The 22771-nt window shown below is 45.9% G+C and overlaps 1 protein-coding gene across 4 annotated transcripts in view; it reads right to left on the reverse strand.

The window, feature by feature from the left end:
- LOC149335136 (protein FAM135A) overlaps window positions 1–18903 on the reverse strand; it is a 45787-nt gene extending 26884 nt beyond the window's left edge. For 2 of the 4 annotated variants that reach the window (XR_016284006.1, XM_089551801.1), the window contains exons 1-13: window positions 18576–18903; window positions 17603–17712; window positions 14981–15075; window positions 14164–14303; window positions 12241–12311; window positions 10893–11070; window positions 9657–9685; window positions 8918–9020; window positions 7288–7447; window positions 3539–3588; window positions 2140–2211; window positions 763–992; window positions 236–408 (exon numbers count right to left, since the gene is read on the reverse strand). Coding sequence is in view for 1 of the 4 variants with exons in the window: in XM_089551801.1 (XP_089407927.1) it covers window positions 236–408; window positions 763–992; window positions 2140–2211; window positions 3539–3588; window positions 7288–7447; window positions 8918–9020; window positions 9657–9685; window positions 10893–11070; window positions 12241–12311; window positions 14164–14303; window positions 14981–15075; window positions 17603–17679 (1378 nt within the window). In the remaining 3 variants the exon portion in view is untranslated. The remainder of the gene's footprint in view (window positions 1–235; window positions 409–762; window positions 993–2139; window positions 2212–3538; window positions 3589–7287; window positions 7448–8917; window positions 9021–9656; window positions 9686–10892; window positions 11071–12240; window positions 12312–14163; window positions 14304–14980; window positions 15076–17602; window positions 17713–18575) is intronic. The other 2 variants (XR_016284007.1, XR_016284008.1) reach the window with 2 other exon arrangements.
- Between the last annotated feature and the right edge of the window lie 3868 nt (window positions 18904–22771).

The following is a 22771-nucleotide window of genomic DNA, read 5'->3' on the forward strand; positions in this document are numbered from 1 at the left end:
TTCAAGGTTTATTTTCCAGTTTACTCCTAACTGCAACTTTCATCTCTGATGACCACCTAGTATTTTGGAGAAGAAACAAACGAATTGAAGCTAACTGAATTTTCTGCTGCCTGAAATCAACTGCAAAGTGCATGAGGCTGTATGGCCAACTCAAACGCTGCACTATACTCAGAAGGAAAGAACTCACAAATCGGCCGCCACGCCACTTGGCAAAGCACAAGCCGCACACACTCACGCGATCCGCATCCCTGTGGTGTCGTGCGGAAGTCCTGGTAGTGCTCCTCGTAGATGATGGGCAGGTTGTTGCTGTCACCGTCCAGCTCGGCACACTCCACTTCCAGCGGGGGAAGCAGGGCAAGGTAGTCTGAACGCCTCAGGGCCTCTGTCACCTCGTAGAAGAGCTGCGTGCTGTACATGCATCCACGGAGAAGCACAATCGCCAATCACTTCACGGCACTCTTGTTTCCGCACGCAGCATGTAACACAGCATGTTAAGCTAGCTACACGAGCACTGGGAGAAAAGTTTATGTCTTGTTCAAAGCAATGCACTCAAAGAAAAAAGAAACAACAATTCAAACAGGTAACGAATAAATTATATAGCAGACTCCCGCTAAGACGAACTCGAATAAAATGAGCAATGTGAAACCAATTGGTTGGTTCCCCACAGGACTCAATGCAAAAAAAATCCACTTAAGATGAACCACGGTGACCCCGTGAAACAGCACTCACGGGCCACTGTCAAGGAAAGCAGTGGCACACCACCTGGCATCATTGGCCGAGAGGACTGCGATGCGGGGCCGCTCGATGATGAAGTAGGCCTCGGCGAAACGCTTGACTCGCTGCAGGTGGCGCTGGCGAGCCAGCTGCTGGCGCACCTTCTCCTGGCCAGCCACCACCTCGAGGAACTGCTTCCACAGCACAATCAGCGAGCCACACAGCTGGGCCACATCGCTGTTGGCCACGGCCAGGAAGTCCTCCTCATTCTCTGCCCGCTGCACATTTAAGTGTCGCAAGGTTCCGCTTAATTAGCACCCACTGCACATTAAGTGTCACAGTGTTCCGCTTAATTAGTACCCGCTGCACATTAAGTGTCGCAGGATTCCACTTAATTACCACCCGCTGCACATTAAGTGTCGCAGGGTTCCACTTAATTAGTACCCGCTGCATATTAAGTGTCACAGGGTTCCACTTAATTACCACCTGCTGCACATTAAGTGTCGCAGGGTTCCGCTTAATTAGCACCCGCTGCATATTAAGTGTCGCAGGGTTCTACTTAATTAGCACCTGCTGCACATTAAGTGTTGCAGGGTTCCACCTAATTAGCACCTGCTGCACATTAAGTGTCGCACAGTTCCACTTAATCAGCACTGTTAAAAAAATGGTGCGAAAAACAGAAGCAGACAGCACAGACAAGTTGGAACCTCGTCACATTTGATTTTCTGCTCAGTGCTGCTGCTCTCCTATCACGAACTTGCACTGAGCACCACAACCTCCAGCTTTACCAGAGCGCCATAAAAGTGAGGAATGACTAATAGATTACCAAAAGCAGATGCATGAATAAATAGCTCCAGGTAGATAACTTTGCACGGTGTGACTGCAGTAAAACCTAGACATGTCACATTTCCCGTCATCGCTATCGTTCTATTCTGGTATCCTTATACTGGAGCTCACGAGTGGCCAAGTTGTTCTATGGCTCAGGCAACTAATGCATTAAGCACCCCTCTAGACACTGCCAGTTCAATACCACAACTAAAAGAAACTTTTTTTCGAGCGATTTTGACAGTCTTAAATTAAGACTAAATACACTTCCCACTGTAGCGTGTAGCCTAAATTAGTTTTTCTAAAGAAGCTCCTTTAAAAGTGCAAAATGTTTTTATTTTTCTTTTTCAAAGATTCCACACAACAGTAAAACCGTGCTGTTCATATTACCATAATTTTGTCATCTGGGAAATGAACGAACGCTCGCTCTAGTGCACACATTTGTGAGGGAGTGACTTCGATGTTGTCTCAGAAATCAATGCTGCATACAAGTTAACTGACAGGCCTACCAGTGTTAGTGGCATTTACACTAATTTTTGTCCAAGGTGACTTAAGAATGCTGACCAAGAGAGAGAGGTCAAGAAAAGTGGCAGCCATTACCGTGATGTGAGCAAAGATTTTGTCCCACTGTGGAGGGGAGACGCTCTTGCACTTAATGTGGTGAAAACAGTCCTAGTACCGCGAGAAGGAGGACAGAGAGGTAAAAGAAATGGAGGGGGGAAAGAGAGAAAGAGAACAAATAAAAAAGGAATGTGAGAGCTGACAAGGTAGAAGCCACAACCACCAGTGACAAACCACAACCACCATAGCAGAAAAAATCATTCAATGCACTAACCAGGAAAACAGCACAACCGCCACAACATCCACTTGTTAGACAATTAATTTTTTTTTTTTCACTCTAAGCAGCGTTAATGAGAGACAAAGGCAAAGAAAATACTCGGCAAAAATGATATCTAGCGATTCATCCACCCAACCTGTCATTTGCCATTTTGTTCACTATCCAACCGTAAGTGCTTCCACATGATAGCAGTACATAACTGCAAGAATGTTTTGGTTATGCAATCACCCAGATAGACCTAAATAGAGTTACGGAGTTCTAAAATAACCACAAGAACAAGAAAAGTCCACATTTGAGCCATTGTTAAAGGCAAGAAATATTGTGTCGTTGATCCCAATGTTTATACAGAGAAATTTGCATGTGACCTCAGTCCACACACACGGCTTTGTTAGCCAAAACTGACAGCTACTGCATGAAGCCACACTGATACGGATTGATGAAAGAATGATGATGAAGTTACAGACTGCCATCATTACTGAACTCACTCAGCAATACAACATGATCATTTGTGTCCAGCGATAAATGTCTGTGTGATAAACTTTTTCACACTGTTTGATTTGAACTGTGATAATTTGTGATAGTTTTGTATTTTCCAAATTCTGTTTTGCATTTTTGATTGCTACTTCATATTGCTATGTTCAATTGTATAGTAAACTATTAATAAGCATTATTATTGTAACATATCTTAATCACTTGTATTCCAAATTGACTTTCTTAATAACCCTCATTGCTACTTCATACTCCTATGTCGAATTGAACACTAAACTAATGTTTTTTAAAGGTGATCTTTGTACCATTTCCTAATCGTTGCTGTTGTCAAATTGTGTTCATTACCAGAATTCATAACATATGTAGCCTTTATTAATAGGGAACATGGGCCCTGTCAAGCCGCGCTTTTTCCGGCTTTTTGCCCATGTTCCCGACATTGTGTACACATGATGTCAAATAAATCTGTCTGTCTGTCTGTCTGATTTACCATAAGGCACACTGCCACAATCAGCCCTTGACACAACCAGCTACCGTTAACTAAGGAGGCATAAAAGCATGGAAAGAAGCAGAGATAACACACGCCACTCTCCACAAAAGCATGCATTGTTAGCTGCCCACAGATCCAGTATAAGAAAAAAAAAATCTGCCAAATACAAAATAGGTGATGCTCACTTTCGCCATACTGCTGAGTCCTTCCAGACATGAAGAAAGGTGCAGCGAATCTAGAAAAAGAGATAGAAAAAAGAAATAAGACTTTCAGTTCACGAAAATTAGACACTCCACTACTATAAATTTCACATCAGCCAATGGATTTGTAGAGGCCCCTGTTTTACATCCTTCATGATTTTGTTTCTGATGTTTCTGACCGATTCTTGTGATTGCATCTGAGATGCACATGTATTGGACATTTAGGAATATAAGAAGTTCAGATATACCGCAAAGACCGGAATATAGGTCGGACCGGAATATAGGTCGACCCCTCAACGAAACAATTCTAAACATGAAAAAAAATCTTTTTCAATGGCAAAAGTACCGAAAGACATTCTTCCCTGGAAACAAATGCAACTCAACCGGCTGCACAATGGTGGCAGTATTTATTTTAATTTAGATGCTGCTCGTAAGTACACCCGGCCAATTCTTGAACACTATCGCGCGACCATCGACCCGCGTGCTTGTCAACGCCTTATCAATGGCGCTGAGCAGTGAAACAAGCGAGATACGCACATGTGTACACATGCGCTTACTCTCGCTTCTTTCGGCGCTCCGTGATAAGGTGCTGACAAACAAGCAAGGCAATGGTCACGCGATAGTGTTGAAGAATTGGCCGGGTGTACAGCACAGAGAAGGGCACAAAGTTCGTAAGCGTTACTCCGAGTCATCAGAGACGTCCTAACTCGAGTCGGAAGGCAATTGCTTCTCGCTGCCCACGTCCCATACAGCGTCATCCTCTGTGCCGTCTAGTGCATTGCTTATGCTGCATTTTCTAAAAGACTTGCGTACCATCTCTGCGGGGAGAGATTTCTACGCCGACAACACCCAGCCACAAACCAAAATAACTTTGTGACAACGGAAACACAAATTGGCGGTGTCACAACGTCGCCATACCGCACTGCTGCTGATGGCAATGTTGATGGAGGCTGTTGACTTCAGCCGCCCATTGCTGCAAGACTTCTGTAGTTTTTCCGCCAATGACCGGTATATATAAGAGGGGGGGTCAACTTTTGCCATGGTTTTTTGAAAAAAAGTTTGATCTATATTCCGGTTTTTATGGTAGTCTGCCTATGGAGCCTTTTCTACAGTAAAACGTTTCTCTTACTAAGTGGAACCTTGATTATACGTCCCCCGGTCATGCGACGACCCGCATTTTACGACGAATTTGTGCGGTCCCGGCAAAACCCCCATAGAGACAATGCATTAAAAACCTCGGTTATACGACGCAAATTTTAGAAGGACCCTGCTTCGCATGACGTCTGGCTCGTACCGTCCGTCAAAAAAGGTCGTCAGCGAACGCAGGCCGGGATGTACCGTATTTTCGCAATTCTAAGCACCCCCCGAATCTAAGCACCCCCCCCCCCCCCCCCCCCCCCAATTTTCGGAAAAAAATTTCTCAAAACAAAAACTTTGCATGCGAATCTAAGCACCCCCTTTTTTGCGCGGAAGAGAGCGTTGCCGAGGCCGCCAAGTGCACTTGCTCTCTTTTTCGTTGAGCCTGTGCAGTCGGAGTCCGGAGGAGGCGCGGGCCTGCAGGCGCGGCCTGCGCCTTGTTGTTGTGACTGAGAGAAGGATGAAAAGGAAATTGCACAGGCCTGCCTACTGGCTCGAGCCAAGCCACCACCGCTGCCAAGTGCAGATAGAGGAGAGTTAAAATATCAGAGGAAAGATAAAGAGAAAAGATAAGACGCCCGTCCCAGCAGTCCCAGCAACAAATGCGTCCGCCGGAGCAGACGCTGCTGAAAAAACAGATAAGCGGGCGAGGCCGCGCTCGCCGAAGCGAGGACAGCAGGACAGAGGCGTCCACGGCGCTTTTTGTGTTGCTGCGTTCCGACACTACAAGACAGATGGCGGCACAGAACTGTCTGCAGCTATTTTTCTTTTGAATGTTTCCTAAATAAAATGTTTTTTTCTCGTGCCCGTTTCATCGAGATTTCGCCGTGAAAAGAGGGGCCCAGGGGGGGAGGGGGGGGGGGGGGGGGTTAGTTTAGATTTTTCTAATCTAAGCACCCCCTCTCACTTTGGGCATCGTGATCGTGAAAAAAAGGGGGTGCTTAGAATCGAGTAAATATGGTAGGCACACTTTAGCCAGTAGATAACCGGTGCGCCTTAATCTTTCCACCTACAGTAAAACCCCGTTAATACGTAGTTGGCGGGAACGCGGGAATAGTACGCACTATCCGGTAGTACACCTTAACCAACTAATAAAAATTTGCCATTATTCACGCCCCAAAAGAGAAGAAATTCAGGCACAGTAAATATCCAACAAATACACGTACGTACGTGCACTTTATTCTTGTGCCGCCGACCAGAAATCGGTCATCTTCAGTTGCCGCCGTGGCGGCCGTGCGGCGACAACAGCAGTCTCAAAATTGGAGAGACTGGGGGCAAGCTTTTCCATGAGGCCCCTCTTCTCAGCGAACGCCCTCATTACCGCCAATGCCTGCGAAGCTTCCGCTACAGTGGGGCTAAAATCTTCGGTTGGCAATTTGTCGCCGCTGTCCTCATTCTCAGCGTCTTCCTCACCGCCTTGGGGTGGTGCAACTGCGGCGACAATCTCGCTGTCCGACCAGCCTGGAGTGGTTGCAACGTCGCTGTCGACCTCACAGAACATTTCGAAGTTCACAGCTTCCGCACCACCCTGTCGTTCCACCCTGTCGTTCCCTCAAGCGGCACCTCTTCATATTCGATAGGGCCCCGCTTTTCAACTTCTCCCGAGCATTCCAAATGCCGCAGACCGTTGTTAACGGCAAGTCCCACGCACGCGCTTGTGCACTTTTCGTAGTTCCATTTTCAATTGAACGAATAATGTCCAACTTCTCCTTAACTGTTAGCACGCGATACTTCGGTCGCGTAGGCTTCGGCATGGTGCCCACCGTTCGCGTGCACACGGAACAAAGACGCGCTTCGCCTAACTGCAACACATCCACAACACGTCACGCGCGCAGCGAGGTTTCCTCGAGGTGTAGCGAGATCACATGACATGGGTAGAGTGGGGGGGTGACGGTGATGGTTACTGCGATAGGGCTGGCGACGATGCATTCGCGCGCAAGAACGCAGAAGCGGCCGACGCTTCTCGGGCTCCCCATTGACATGGACATCGCCGCGCTCGTCGGGACATGGCCGAAATGGCCGCAGTGTTGAATCGCCAGCGGTTTGCACGTTGACAATGCTCTTTGGAAAGGCGGAAAACGTTTTGCGTAATAGCATGGCGCCAGCCAAACCACGAAGGCAAGTACGCATTAAGCGGTAGGCAGTTCATGGGCTACTATGTTTTAAGCGGTCAGCCAATACATTGGTTTCAATGGTGGCTACGCCGGGGAATTCACACAACTACATTTTAACCGCAACTACTTGGTAAGCGGGTACGTATTAATGAGGTTTTACTGTATCAAGAAAACCGCGTGAGCCGCTGCCCCGCCGCTCACGGCAGCCTCAACGGCCATTTTATCTTGTTTGTTGAAGACTAGCCCTCTGCGGGCAAATGTGCTGCATTTGTGTTCCGAAAAAAAAAAAAAAAAAGATGACGATGAAGTTCAGACTTTAAAAAATATCACGCTTGATTTTCGATTATACGACACCCGGATTATACGACGGTTTCGCGCGGTCCCCTGAACGTCGTATAATCGAGGTTCCACTGTAGATCACTGAAGAAATCACTAAAAGATCGATTGATGGTATGAGAGGGTCAGTGAGTGGCCCCTGCTCACCCAGCTGCAGCTGTTCCCAGGGCGGCAAGAGGCGCATGAATTCCACCAGGCGGCGCTGCAGGCTGCCATAGGCAGTCAGGAGCAGCGAGCACAGCTCCCAGTGAACCAGGCAGGCACGCTGCAAGCGAGCCACCAGACGGCCACCACTAGTGGCACCCGCCTGCAAGCATCGCAACAAGTTGTATATCCCCTGTCGACAATGAATGCGAACAGCCCTTCCCGGGCACCCTTCTTGCGTCCGGAATCAAACTGATATGCTCCTGCAACATGCTAGTGGTAGAACCCCCCTTTAGTAAAGTCACTTGGAACAGCAAACATCTTTACTACATCAGTTGGTGGTGGTGGCATGGTTCTCAGGATGCTGTCTGGCAATTTGGCTGCTTGCTAAACGCACAGAGTGCAGTTAAAAAAGAAACACATATAAACACCTTCCACTACGCTTTTCATCGTTCATTATGCACTAATTATTTATGTTTAGTTATCACATTTTGCGTTGTCGCATTTTCAATTTCGTCTAAGTCTTGTGGAAGCATCCACAGATGTAATGCGGCCATGAATATAACACAAGGGAGACTTTCATTTTGAATGAAAACGAAAGCTTTGCGTAAAGACCGTGTTGTCGTCAGCAGCCTTGGTATCATTCAGGAGGCAATAGGTAAAGTTATGCGTGTGACACAATACGCAATGGAAAATTACCCACGCAGTGCAACCATGCCGCCTCGCATCTTGCCACCACTGCTTCATAATATAATTCACAGCTCAGTGCAAAGCACATTTGCCCCCCCCCCACCCCCTTTCCTTCTCTTCCGTCCTCCACACTGCTCTTTAGCTCCTTTTCCTTTCTCAACAGCCTGCACTGCCTTCTCACCTTTTTACTTTTTTCTTTTTCCATGAATGCCTCATCTATGGCGCTTAAAAATTTGGCCTCTCCTCATAGCCACCGAGCACAGCAGTGAAGCTAACCCAAAGAGTGCCGTTCCATTGTTTTTCATCAATTTTCTCATCCACTTTCCTCCAACTGTTGACCCTGTGATTACGCCGTTAGGTGTCTGTGGCTCCGACATGTCCCAGACTGCGAGCCTGCCACGACATCATCATTTCGCAAGTACATCGCCATAGCCGGGCGCTCTGTGCTATATATGAAAAAGTAAAAAATAAAATAAGATACGAAGAGTGAATGGAAGGCGAATTGGGACCGCAGTTTCATTTCACCACATCTGAGCTTTCCCTAGTATATCCGAGTTTACTGTAGTGGGGTTCTAAATCTACAGGGAACAATTTTGAAAAGCACAGTAAGCTGTCCCAGATACACCTACTGTCAACCCTCTCCCAAGTTTCTTTAAATCTCTCATCATCCCTCATGGCTTCAGCCACATGACACTCCTTGCAAACATTAAAATACAATGGTGCCACTGAACTGTTACCATGTGGAAGAGAGCATGCTCATCAAAAGCATGTCAGTGAAAAAAAAAAAGATTAAAAAAATGGACACCACTAATCTACGACAGGCCAGGCAAGGGAGCACTGGATGGGTGGCATAGAATCAGCTCCTATACTTCTCGGCACAGTAAAGTGACGTCGAGAAAATGTGTTGACACAGCAGCCAAAAGGAGTGACAGCCAGTGCTCACCTGAGCCCCAAAGAAGACGCTCTCCAAGCTGGATGACATGGACCTGCGGGAGGAAAGCCTTGGGCTGCCCGTGAACCACTGTGCCCTTCCTGTCCTGGCAAAACTGCACGGCAAGAAAAGGCACGATGCCCACCACACAATTTGATTTCGATACCTTCAAGCGACTGCAAAGCAATGCTGCACACTGCCCGCAAGGCTGGAGGCACTTCCATATTCTGCCAACTGTAATATGACAGTCTTGACTTGTTGATAATTTTACTCTGAATGATACTGACCTGTCACTGACTAGATCATTACTTTGTGCTTTTCAACCCTACACCAGGCAGCGACTAACGGTCCACGCAGTGACTGAAATTACGTGTGGCATAATTTAATAAACTGAACTGAAACTGACTGACACACAGAAAAAAATACCTGCCTTTTCATAAAAGCAAGCAGCTGCTTTTCTGACAGCACTGCGCTGACTGATTGAGGAGATTAGGTTCGTCACAATTCTACTGAAAGGCTGAAAGGAAGTGTTCTTTCTGAACACCAGTGGCAAAGTACCCTTCCTGAAATTGAACCTATAGACACAGTTGAATAAAGACAGAAAACCAATGCCATTCGAAAGCCAAAAACTAACTAACACAAAAATGCAGCACGAAAACGTGTTTCAGATGATAGCTCTTTAACATGCACAAGCAGCGCAGCATATGGACAGGGGCCAGTGCCCCGATTAGGGTTAGTCCCAAGGGCTTACCCTGGATGAGATGGTGTCAAGACAGGACCCTTCCTAGAGGGCAGTGGAAAGTGGACAGGAGAGAGAGAGGAAGGGTTAGGTCAGGAAATGCCATTCCAGCAGTCCTAGTGTGAGATTTGTTAGAGAAGCCTAGTTAAAGCAGTCAAAGACACATAGGATACTCGACAAGTTGGTGAGCTATAGTACTCGAGCCCCACATGCATCAGAAATGTCATTAGATTTTGGTTCGCCAATTCCGTTATTTTTAAACAAGTGGTATATGCCTTATGATGATCCACAGAAGCTGCTCGGGCATTTACATGTGCACATAAAGCCCTGTTCAAAGTCTCAAAATGGCATCAATACTACTTTTGAAATGCAACCCAAAAATTATTTTAAAAGTAGCGACGTTGCATTTGCTTGCTATGCTGGTAAAGAATCCAGAGGCCCTTGAGACAGCCCGCGGGCCGAACAGCACCAGCCTGAAGTTTCGCTAAACCTCTACCTATCGCATCTTCACACCTCAGACATGCTTCATCTGACAGTAAGTAGCAAATAAGGCAAATAAATGCTATGGCAAGTTGGGTTTAATGTCCCAATGGGTTTAATGTGCTAAGAGAGGCGCCTTAGTGAATAACTGCGGATTAACTTTGGCTATCTCGGGTACCACAACATGTGCAGACAGCACACAGCACATGGGTGTTTTTGAATTTCCCCTGCATAGAAATGCGGCCGCTGGGATTCAAACCCCCCGTCCTTCAGCTCAGCTGATGAATGCTGCAGCCACCGAGATACGACGACGGCCAGTTGTAAATAAATAATTTTTTTACCTGACAAGGTGTACTTCAAACAAAAAAAAGTATGGTGTTGTATAAAACCAAGAGAGCCTGTCTCACGAATGAATAAGCTGCAAAGGACTCAGTGAACACACATTGCACGAGGACAAATGCAATTAAGTTCATCCCCAAAGGGCAATTCCAAAAGCCATGAAATTCAAGGCACTGGGCAGTTAATGCAATCTTTCATGGCCGTGCGTCTGACAAAAAAAAGTTAAGCAGAACAAGTGCCACATGATTAAGAGAACCTTCTCCACAAGTAAGTAGCACATGCAAGTTTAGTCGGCAAACCAAGAGGAAATGAAGAGCACCACGTGCAATAGCATTTGAAAGCAATCACCAACATGGTGAGACAACAGGACAGGAGCGCAACCTGGTTTCCCAAGGACGGAACAAGCTTGTGCAACCACACTGAGACCACCTGCCTGAGGTAAGGCTGGCACAGAGACAGCAGTGAACCGTGGATGGTGACCGCAACTGCCGCCAGGTGGAAGTAGTCGAACAGGACGGGAATGTGGTGGTGCAGTCCCCGGCTGGGGTCCAAGTGCAGGGTGAGAAGCCGCGAGCTCACGCACTGAATTGTCTTGTGGTGGTCGGGGCTGCCAGGAATAGAGTGAGGAAATAAAGATAAGAAAAAAAAAAAGAAGCAGTCTCCTTCCTTCAGGGGTGGTATTCTCCCGGTGTCGCCTTTTGCGACATGTCGCATTCGCTCTTCGCTGATTGGCTCGAGCCACGGTGACGGCGGCGTGACGACACGGACCCGCCTTCCTGCTATGTCATCGTGACGCCGCCCCAATTTACTACGCTTAGTCGAACAACGGAATGCGCTGAAGCGATTCGCGCGGGCAACGGGCTACCGTTAGTGTGCGAACGCAATCGGCAGTTGCGGCTTTTGCGCCCTTGGCGTGAAAACATGGCGACGTCCTTTCAAGCGAGAGCCGCCCGCTTCAGCCAATTCAGCAGTCCTTGCGATTCCGGTCGGTATGTTTACCGGCAACTACTAGTGTTACTTTTCGCTATGACTTACCTTGCTTTGACGATAAAGTTTAAGCTGCAATTCAGCCTAGTTTTTTAGATACGCTCCCGATTCTAGAGCGCGCAAGCCTAATGGGACCTCCAGCTACACTGCTACCGTCTGCAACTGCCCGAAACGAAGCCAAAACCTAGCACAACCGTCCGGAACGAAAGAAAAATAGATTTGGAGCTTTTTCGCGGTGTTTTATAGACTTAAATGAAGTAAAGCGAGTTTATATTAAATTTGCAAATGTTTTTTTGAACATTAGACGTCATGTGATGGCAAATATTCTTGCTATAAAAGATACGAAACTACTGCTGCTAGTGGATCAGCAGTGGTAAATTGTCGCTTCTCGGAGTGAATGAATGCACCGCAGACGAAAGTGCCGGCGGCGTTTTCCGTTTATTCGAGCATCTGTAAGCACTTTTTTAGGCCCCGCCCATATGCGACATGTCGCAAAAGGCGACACTGGCAGAATACCACCCCAGGTCTACTGTTGCAAGAAAACGCAGCAAAAAAGTTGGCCTGCACTCAGAAATCAGGCAAATATTGCTGTATGAGCAAGGTTTTAAAGCAAGAATTTCTGCAGTGGCTTTCAAGATGAGCAACATTCCTATACCCTTCAAGAGCTCTGTCAGCAGGAGAGAATGTCCTGCAATTCCATTAATATAACTAACAATACAAGTGTCTGCACTCGTACAGCCAAGTAGTACCACAAAAGAACCATTATGAACTAAAAGAAACCAGGACTTGCCCAAAGTTTTGATCAGTGAACCAAAGTTCTACAGAGAGCTGGAAATCCGTTTTTGCCAGTATGTCCCGAACCTGCACAAAACAAAGACATTGAAGTATGGCATTAATAGATCATGCATAACAAAAACTTCCACCAAGCCTGTGCACAAATAATCGAAGCGAAGTAACAAACCAGTACATACGGGGCAAGCAATTAAGAATGTAATACCAGGAACAAAAGTTTGCAGGATGCAAATTCTTTGAAAAACATTTAATATAGCTCCACCTCGCTACCCAGCCTCCTGATATTGTAAGAGGGTATTAAAGGCTTAAATGGTACTTCTTCTGGTAACAATATCAGGCGACTGGGTAGCGAGGTGGACCTACAATAAACGTTTTTCCAAGAACTCGCATCCCGCAAATTTTAGTCCCTGACAGTAATCTCGAAAAAGGATGACTTTCTCAAATACGTTTACCTGAGAAGTAAGCTACCTAGCCATCAGTAGGTGCTTAACTAATTTTTGTGTGCACACTACAAATGCTGTCGTCATAGCCTTGTAATCAAACTAAAATTTAAAACTGCTTACTGAGGAAAGGAAATGGCGCACTAACTGTCTCACATTTTGGTGAACACCTCAATAGCGCGGTAAGGGAAGGGAGGAAGATGGGAGTGAAAGAAGACAGAGAGAAAGAGGTGCCATAGTGGAGGTCTCCAGAATAAATTCGACCACATGGGGATCTCTAACGTGCACTGACATCGCACAACACACAGGCGTCTTGTGCGTTTCGCCTCCATCGAAACGCGGCCACCACTGCCGGGCTTGGACTCGGGACCCTCTGGCTCAATAGCTGAGCACCTTAACCACTCAGCGACCGCGGCAGATAGGCAGACAGAAATCATTCTTCGTTTTGTGCAACAGGTACATGACATCGGTCATGAAGCCACAAATGTTCCCACTTTAGGTCGTACAATACCGCATGCGATGAATTATCTTATTCACTGCAGCCACTGAGAGTAACCTAAACAGTATTACCTACAACCACCCATTAAATTCCCCACCAGTGCAAAATGATTGAACATCGCTTTAAGGTTAACATAGGTGAACAATTCGTAACCATCCCTACGAGGGGCAAAGAGCAAGAGAGAGAAGGGAAAGTCATTATTAAAGGTCGAATTAAGATGTTATATGTACCCTTCCCCAAAGTGGGCAATAGCCAAATGGTCAGCATGAGCTGCTGAGGCCAGCCACATTCGCCAATAGGTAGGAGGGGGGACTGAGGTAGTGTGAGGAACCGCTATCAAGTCATCCATCGCTATCAGCCCACTAGCCCTTAGACGCAAAGTTTCTCGCTTATGTTTATTGCACAAATTATACCACAATTTTCCTAACCTACACGAGTCCCTTCTAGTCCCTCCTGTGCGCACGACATCCCGTTTATTCAACTCCATGAGCATCCAACGCTTACACGGATCAACTAATGCCTTTAACAAATTTTTTTTGCCAGTCGCTATTCAAGACTGGAATCAGCTCCCAGAATCTATTGTCATTGAATGCGATCCAGTAAGGTTTAAAGAACGTCTGATGTCTTATCTTGCTGTAAAAATTGTTTCATTTCCCTTTCGCGACTTTACTTCTATTTATGCTTTTGTTGTCTGTGTGTGTTTTTTTATTGTTTTTTATGCTTTTTTTCCCCCCCACCAATGTGAGTCATGTTGAATGTACTACTCCCTCCCCCCTTATGTAATACCCCCCAGGGGCCTTTAAGGGTCAAATAAATGATGACGATGATGATAATGATGAACGGATGGCTGTGGAGCATGTAAAAAGGATGTGCCCCACATTCGCTAAGGGCAAGGGCAATTCGGGCAGGAGGATGCAAGCTAGTACACATCATAAGAATAACAGAAAACACAGTCTCACAACACAAGGGCGAAGCAACATACCCTGTGTGCATCGACAAGAGCATGGACTTTGAATACAATGGTGTCGTCCAGGTGGACCTCTTCATTCTTGTACAGTATCTGGAAAGTCTTGCTCACAGCCGTGCCGTTCACGATGCAGGCAGGAAAAACGATGGGCAGCGCTGTAAGAGAAAGAGAACACAACAGGCAAGCTGTGAGAAAAAGCAAACCTTGATAATAGAGGAATCATAGTGCGGTGTCACTTCCGAATCACTTGGAATATGTCGGAACACTTCAACTGCTGCACGCCTGGTGAAATTAATTGAATTTAAGTGAAATGAAATTAAATTGTGAGGTTTAACTTGCCGAAGCAACACATGGACTACGAGGAATGCTGTGGTGAAGGGCTCCGGATTACGTTTGATCAACTGGGGTTCTTGAACATGTGTTGACATAGCACAGCACACAAGTGTTTTTGTATTGCACCTACACTGAAATATGGCCGCCCCAGCTGGAAACAAACCTGCAACCTTCGGCTCAGCAGTCAAACACCAAAGCCACTGAGCCACCGCGGCAGGCAATTGTATTTGAAAAATCAAATTAAAACCACGGTGAATGGGAGAAGCAGAATTTCCACTCAAGGCACGATTTTTTTTTTTTTTGCAAAAGCTTGCCAAAAACTGAACAACTTGGAAATTTCAAAGTTTCATTTTTACCATTTCTAGTGCTCTGTTTGAGCAGGCACTACTGACGTCACTGATACTGCACATCAAAGCTCCATGCTAAATGCAAACTTCAAACTTTAAAATACTAGATTAGTCCCAACAAGAGAGAGAGAGAAAAAAAACCTGGCTCATACCATAACCTTGAATCACTGTGTTTCTAGGCAGGTGAACCTCAACTTTGGCCGGAAGCCTCTGTGGTACCTTGAGAGACAATCGAATTTGGTAGTACCTGCAGGGATGAAATAGAGAAAAATACAGGTAAGTTTGCAGCCACCCACTTTAGGTAGGACTCAATTTCATACTCTCGCCGTACCTGACAGCCACAACCCTTTACTGAATACTCAGCCAGGAATGAAAATGATCAAGAAAGTGTTCTAAAGACAGCCAGACTTTTCAAGGAACAAAAAAGAAAGAAAGATCTGCTGGCATTGCCAAAGGTCAATGGCACTTACAACCTTGGACCCATATCTAAAATCAACCACAATATTCAAACTAGTAGGATTCTTTCCTGGCATAAACTTATGCTTTTCTCACACAAGCTTGGTCCCAACTAAAGGAATTAAAAACTTAAAGCAAACAAACAATGAATACGATCATTTTGTTCAACTTCCAGCAATTTTGTTGAAACAACAGTGTGCATACAAGTAGTGCCACACATATGCCAACAAGGCACTTGTAGTAGAACGTCATGCACATTTTTCTTCATAAGCAATGAATAGATTGCTTTATCAACTAAGTTGTCAGTTGTGGCCTTAATACTATCAGTCAAACGAGTACAACAAATGTATGCTGTGAGCATGTACAGCCAGCAAGCATGATGATGCGTGTACACTCAGAAAAAGCAATTCTTCAGAAGCATTAACACTGAAGAACAAATATGTGAGCATTCTGAACACAACTGCCTTCAATTCAGTCAAGCCCTTTATGACCCAATGTTGGTTATTCTCCAGACAACATAACATCCCTAGTTACTTTTCACAGAGCAGGTGTTCTCAACATGTGTCCTCTCTTCATAGCATGTACTTTCACGGCCAGTATGTGGAGTATGCTTTGGCATTCCAACCCTTCCCTCGAGTTGCACAAAAAAAAAACAGGATTGCTTCGTGTGTTTATGCGTAAGCACATATATGACACTTGCTTGTATGACCCCAGACCACCACTCCATATTACCTACGTAATGCATGAGACGAGTTTGATCCCAGAGCGTAATCCATATCATTCAGGTCACAATTGTACAAGACCCTCTGGGCTCCAAAAAGCGAGAAATAACAGCCACAGTCTATGACAGCGACAAAATGCTATCAAATTTTAGAAGTTTGTGACAAAAGGCAAACTAGAATTCTGCAAGGTAATAAAACCGCTTTTAACCCTTTCTGAGGGCATGTACATAACTATAACATGTCAGACTTCCAGATTTTTCTGAGAACATGCTGCACCTAGCAGTGAGCTTGCTGTTTCAGACAAATTCAGCATTATTCATATAATGACTGGGAGATTTTCTTCATGTTAGCTGGTGAACACAGTAAAAATGTTTCTAAAAACATTGCGCTTGACAGCATGCCCTTTGACACAGTCATAAAGAAATTTCATCACATTTTATTCTGGGTTCAGTGTATTATCTGCCACAAAAAAAAAAAAAAAATGTCACGCGATCGCATGAACCTTCAAGTGCCTATTTCCTTCACTAGTCAGAAGCTTGTTACAACTTTGCACCCATCATGACACTGTTTGCATAATTTGTGAATATGCCTGTGCAAAATTAACAGTTGGTGCTTGATGTTCCAAAAAAATCTAATTGGTTTTCTTCAGGCCAGCAAAGATCACATCGGCAGAAAAAAATGTTTCGAATAAAAATGGTGAACTCCATCTAAAAGGCTCAAATTATTATCGGAAATTAATTATTTTCAACGTCACATGTGCAAGTATTGTTCCAGGAAGTCCTAGCATCGGACAATCAGCCCAGACAATAGCACACCAAAGCTTATCAGTTCTCTGAAAAGTTTTCCATATCTGACATGCTGCTAGGTCAATCTGAACAATTTGCTGAATAAAAAAATGCATTCTGCAAGACAGATCAAAATGCAGTGACCAATGCGAACATTGTTAACCGAGATTACAGCATACCATACGGGCAACCAAGTAAACTATGCCGTCCCACGAAACTAGTGGGAGAGTCAGGAATGATGCCGAAATCACGTACACCTTTCTATTTGATCGCACCAGTCTTTCAATATGTGATGAACATTCCAAGACCTATTATAAGGCATAACTTAGTTTTCACCAACTGCTTCTGCCATATCACTTTAAATTTTAGGCTCACCATTAAGACAACAAACTAGTACAACGTGGCAGCACGTGTTGGTCTTCAACTTATAATGCGCATTTTATTCTCCAGCAAATGATTACTCAGCGGATTAATTTAACATGTCATCAGTCAGTACAATGTGACACTCATCTCGCATAATATGAAGAACCACATGTTAGATGTTAATTATTCACAAGCTTCGCTCTGGAAACTTATCGATCAGAAAAACACTACTCCCTAGAAAACTGGTACATTGCGGTTCTAACTTAACAATTCTAAATTAACAACAAGCCATGTCTATTAACATCACACGACACCATCAAAGGACATCAGCAAACCTAGCTTGAATAGGGCAAACGTCACAAGCATCACATGATGCTGCAGCAAACGTATTTTGTACACGAGCAACAATTTTTGAACACCAATCAGAGAGGCAGAAAAGACAGCTCACCCTCGCTGAAAAAGGTCAACATTGCTGAACTTGTAGAGCTCGATGAAAAACTCTACTGATGCCTGGAGTTCAGCCATGCCTCGAGTCTTCACAGCATTGAGGCTCGATCTCTGAGCGCACGAGAGAATCCACAAACGATCAATGAAACACGGCCACCGAAGGTATCAATTAACGCATCCGCTAGCAGTACAAAGCAGAGCTCCATCCCTCTCTTCTTTCCCCTCGATTCTATCGCGCCAACATATGTGGAAAGCTTCCAACACGGCACAGGTATGGTGTAATACCCGTCTGCTATTATCCACTCTATCAAAGTGACATGCCCCGAGTGCTTCTGACGTGAATCACTCGTCCGGGAACCAACCACGAGCAAATGGAAATACATCGATACCGCGTCAGCATCAGTATCTAACGGTTTTGTACAAACATCAGTGGTACACACAAGAGTAAATAGCAACCAAGTAAAGATTACGCACAAAAAGCAGCTCAAGGCAGGACCATCATTTCAGCGCTAGGGTGAAGCGTGTCACGAGCTCAAAATAGTTTCTTTAATCAATGGAGAGCCAAATTTGCGCCAGGCATTTCATGCCCCACGCGAGCCCTGCTAAATTTAGGCGCAGCGGCTTATGGAAACAAGCCAAACTTATGTGATACTGACAATAAGTCGTATGGCACGTTGTTATGCGAGGGGAAGGCGCACTTTTACTAGAGTTTCGCTCTTTCCCAAGCTACTTACATATCCGGTGACAGATGTTACGCAATCGCGACACATGAAACAAGTGCCAGGGAGTGCACCGCGCAGCAACACAAAGCGTAGTATGGGACTAGGAACAAAACGCTACCGGGAACGTGCAATCTCCTGGGAGAGATTACTGCTGATAAATGAAACTAGACAAAAGTAGCAAGCAGCTGCGCGATATCACAGACGCGCGCCGAGAGGGGCCGGCGGCGACGCAGCTCCCAATCGGGGACTTACTGATAACGGTTTCAGTAAAATGCAGCCATTTGAACTTCTTGTCGTGGCACACTGCAGCGCTTGTGGTTCACACTTTTGGCACGAATAGCCGTCGGAAAAGAATTAAGCCTAAGCCAGGAGCTTGCCAGAGTAACCGGCGTCGAAACAGACATGGCAGACATCTGTTGTAGCGCGCACAACGCGTAAAACACACAGCCAAAAAGTACCGATGACGCGCTGCACCACTCAGGCGACTAAAACAGACTAAGCAAGAACGCAGCACCGTTTATGCGAGTGTCAAACATCTAGAACAGCTTCAATGGCATCGCACGAAGCGGCCATTTTCAAACAGAAATCCAGAGCAACTGCGTTGGAAGAGGCAAGACAACTTGATCAGCTGATGCGATAACGGAACATGGCGGCGTAGTGCCCGAGTTGCCCCGATCCTGCGTGGTTTCGGTTACGCTTTGCACCAAAAATATTCTACGCACCTCCGGTTTCGAGCGGTTTCCAAATATAAACTTCCGAGAATAAAAATCGAAACTAACGAGACTGCTTCAGTCTCTCCGGCGTTGTTAAGGGGTTGCTAAAGAAGATGAGCTCGGCTGTTCATTCCATTGTTAAAATTGGCAGACCTGCTGCCATTGGTTACCATATTTTATTATGTTAAATACATCTGGCGGGGCTATTTTGCCCCCCATCCCCAGTGGCAGGCTAGAATGCAACGCCGACGCCAGAGTGTAGAGCGCTGTAATACCATAAAAGAGTTGTTGTTGTTGTTGTCACTGAGCGAAGAATGAAAAGGAAATTGCACGGGCCTGCCAACTGGCTCCAGCCGAGCCACCACCGCCGCCACGTGCAGATAGAGGAGAGTTAAAAGATCAGAGGAAAGAGAAAAAGGAAAGAAAAGACGCGCGTCGCAGCAACAAGGCAACAACAACTGCGTCCGCCGGAGCGGACGCTGCTGAAAAATACAGATAAGCGGCCGAAGCCGCGCTCGCCGAAGCGAGGACAACTGCCCGCGGTCCCCCAATGAACCGGTGGTAGACTTTACAGCGTTAGCTCTTAGCTCTTTCCTCAGTTCTGCGCAGCTGGCGACGGCGTCTACCAGCCTCGTTTCAGTTTCTCATATTGTCCATGTTGTGTTAATCCGAAAAAAATTATGAGGTCAAGAATTTCGATACATGGATTGTTATATGTAGTGAAACAGTAAAGGCCGATTGGTGAGCGGAGTAATACAGGACGCCGCGTACCGTAGCAACTGCTGATTTTTTTTAAGTTCTATTTTTTTTTCCGGTGCGGTGGCGAGTGATGGATTACGGATCGCGCCTCAGTAAATACCGTTTCATGGTCCCTTTAAAGATGTTCGCCGGCAGTGCCGAACTACTAATGGTATAACGTGTAATGTTAGAAAGTTGTGTAGATTGCAGCAATGTTACACGTAATGTAATGTTAAAAATCGATATATAACGTTTTAGTTATTTAATAAACATCAGCTTAACGCTCATACTTGCACGATGCTTACGCTCTTTTTGAAATGTTATTTTATGTTCAGATGCTAAACAGAGCATATTGGCATAAATAGAAGAACATTACGGCCGCCACGGTAGCTCAATGGTCATGGCGATGGAGGCGAATTTCGATGGAGGCGAAATTGTAGAAGTCCGTGAGCAGTGCGATGTCAGTGCACGTTAAAGAACCCCAGGTGGTCGAAATTTCCGGAGCCCTTCACTACGGCGTCCCTCATAGCCTAAGTCGCTCTGGGACGTACGTTAAACACTCATAAACTATAAACCAGAACAACGTTACAATTTCTAATATCATAACGTGTAAATCATAACAATACCAGCTAATTACGAAAATTTTCAAGCACTGCGTATCAGAACTTTTTCCCAGTGTGAGCGCAGTAATGATGTTTGTGAGAACTTCTTCAGTTAAATAAAATTGACAGGATGGCTGCCACTGTGTAACACAAGGCTCGACGACTGTTTTTGAGGTATCTATACTATACGGTATGGTGGCGTAGACAATATGAGAGCGACTCCATATATCTATATATTTCTAGAGCGCTCTTTTTAGTCTTCCCTGCATACTCGGTTTTCGACTATCACTCCTTCCCATTCCGTCGCTCTAGGCGAGGGTCAACGGCGATGGTGGTGAAAATGTTTATTAGGCTATGCAAGGGGTATGCTTGGATCAGCCCCCAAGGGAAAGTCCTTACAAGCACTAGGTGGATGCCCCTAGTTTGGGACCCCAGTGGCGGGTGCCGCCGCCCGGGCGCGCCCGACTGCCGCCGTTGACCCTCTCCTCGGACGGCGCGTTTCGCAGCAGCTGTCCCAGATGGGCCGTGCTGCATTTCACCGTTCTCGCCACACTCCCTCTCTCCTTCTTCCACGATAACCACCCCGTTCCCGTGGCAACCATCCACCGGTGGCGGCTTTTCGCGTTCTCGCCATAACCTCCTTCTTCCATGGTAGACACCCTCCGGATGGTTCCGGTGCTAAACACCCGCCGGTTACGGATCCCTCCACTAACGTCATACCCTCATCCTTCTACGGTAACCACTCTTCAAGTAGTTCCCATTGCAACGCCCCCGATGACTAATACTACTGTTAGGCGCCCAGAAACGGGCGCCTAGCAGCTGTCGCCGTAATTTCTCAGATGGTACCTGCCATAGATTGCGTTCGCAGCCCCAAAAGTTCATGAAGTTTCATGAGAATTTCATGAGGAAGCCTTGCATGTTACCAATCCACCACTGTCACTTAGGCACCCTTCATGGCTGCCTATAGTTGAGGCTGTATTATCCGTTAGAAGGAGTGTGTGAGCTAGTTGCTGTATTAGTTGTGCTGTATTGTAGTGCGTGTCGCCTGTGTTTCTCCATGCTCCTTGCAACGTGTTGATTGAAATACTGGCGGGCCCCGCCGCGGTGGCTCAGTGGTTATTGCGCTCGGCTGCTGACCCGAAAGACGCGGGTTCGATCCCGGCCGCGGCGGTTCAATTTCGATGGAGGCGAAATTCTAGAGGCCTGTGCACTGTGCGATGTCAGTGCACGTTAAAGAACCCCAGGTGGTCGAAATTTCCGGAGCCCTCCACTACGGCATCAATCATAGCCTGAGTCGCTTTGGGACGTTAAACCCCAATAAACCAAACCAAACACTGGCGGATAACACAGCTGGCTTGTCTGGTCTCGAAGGGTTATATTACCGCTTTAGCGATGGTTGTACATTTTTTGTTTGCTTCATTAAGGTTATGAAAACGGTATTCCAGCGCTAATACTAGCGCTTCGGCAACAATAGAAAGACTATACATTAAGAACAATGAATTAAATGTAATGATTACGTCCCTGCTGATAACCTATACACGTGCTCTACTCTAGCATGCCCCTCGATAAGGGCTTATACGTGGCGGTGCCCGGCGCTAGCCGTACTTCTTCCGATCTTGTCACTGACCGCGGCCCAGCAGTGATGATGCTGGGCCGCAGTAAGTAATTCCATCTGCGTACTTCGCTTAAAGTGCGAGGTTCCTGCCTGCAGGGATGAACGCCCCATTAACGCTTGACCCCCCCAAAAAACATATTATATTGTAATGTAGCTGTTCTACGTAGGCCGGTCAGTGAAAAGAACTGCTTTATTTCCAAGAGCGAGATCTAGCAATCTAAGGTGGAAAGGGGGGGGGGGAGGGGGGCAGGGGTGAAGGAAAACTAAGACACGCTTAAGGCGCGCTCAAATGAACATTTTATACAGAAGTGTACGTCCCAGCTGTCGCAAGACAAGATTTTAAACTTAACTGATGCAGCCTGCGAGAATTGAAATAAAACAATATTGTAGAAGTCACTAAGCGAAGGCACGAGAGGTTGTGATTATTGCTAATTCAATAAATTCAATTATTTAGTGATTCAATAATTCAATAAAACTGAATTATTTGTTAGAATAGTCATCACCTCTGAACAGCTAGGGAATTTCCGGTTACAGTGTTACAGGGCAAGGACGCTGGGGGCAACCACAAATAACGCGTTTATGCTGTGCTAGCTTTCTTTTTTTTGAATAACATCAGCATGCAAATAACACCCCTCATTTAAAGCACTCACCCGAGGGCCTTTGAGATATCTGTAACAAATAAAAAATAAATGCAAGAAGTTGTTACTTGAAGGTGGCGCCTGCTTCGTTTTGCACAGGTGGACAAAAATGCATAAGAACTGGCGTATTAAGTGCGAACCG

The sequence above is a fragment of the Amblyomma mixtum genome, chromosome 7 (genome assembly GCF_055824585.1).
Source record: "Amblyomma mixtum isolate Tamu chromosome 7, ASM5582458v1, whole genome shotgun sequence".
In the NCBI taxonomy this organism is placed as follows: Eukaryota; Metazoa; Arthropoda; class Arachnida; order Ixodida; family Ixodidae; genus Amblyomma; species Amblyomma mixtum.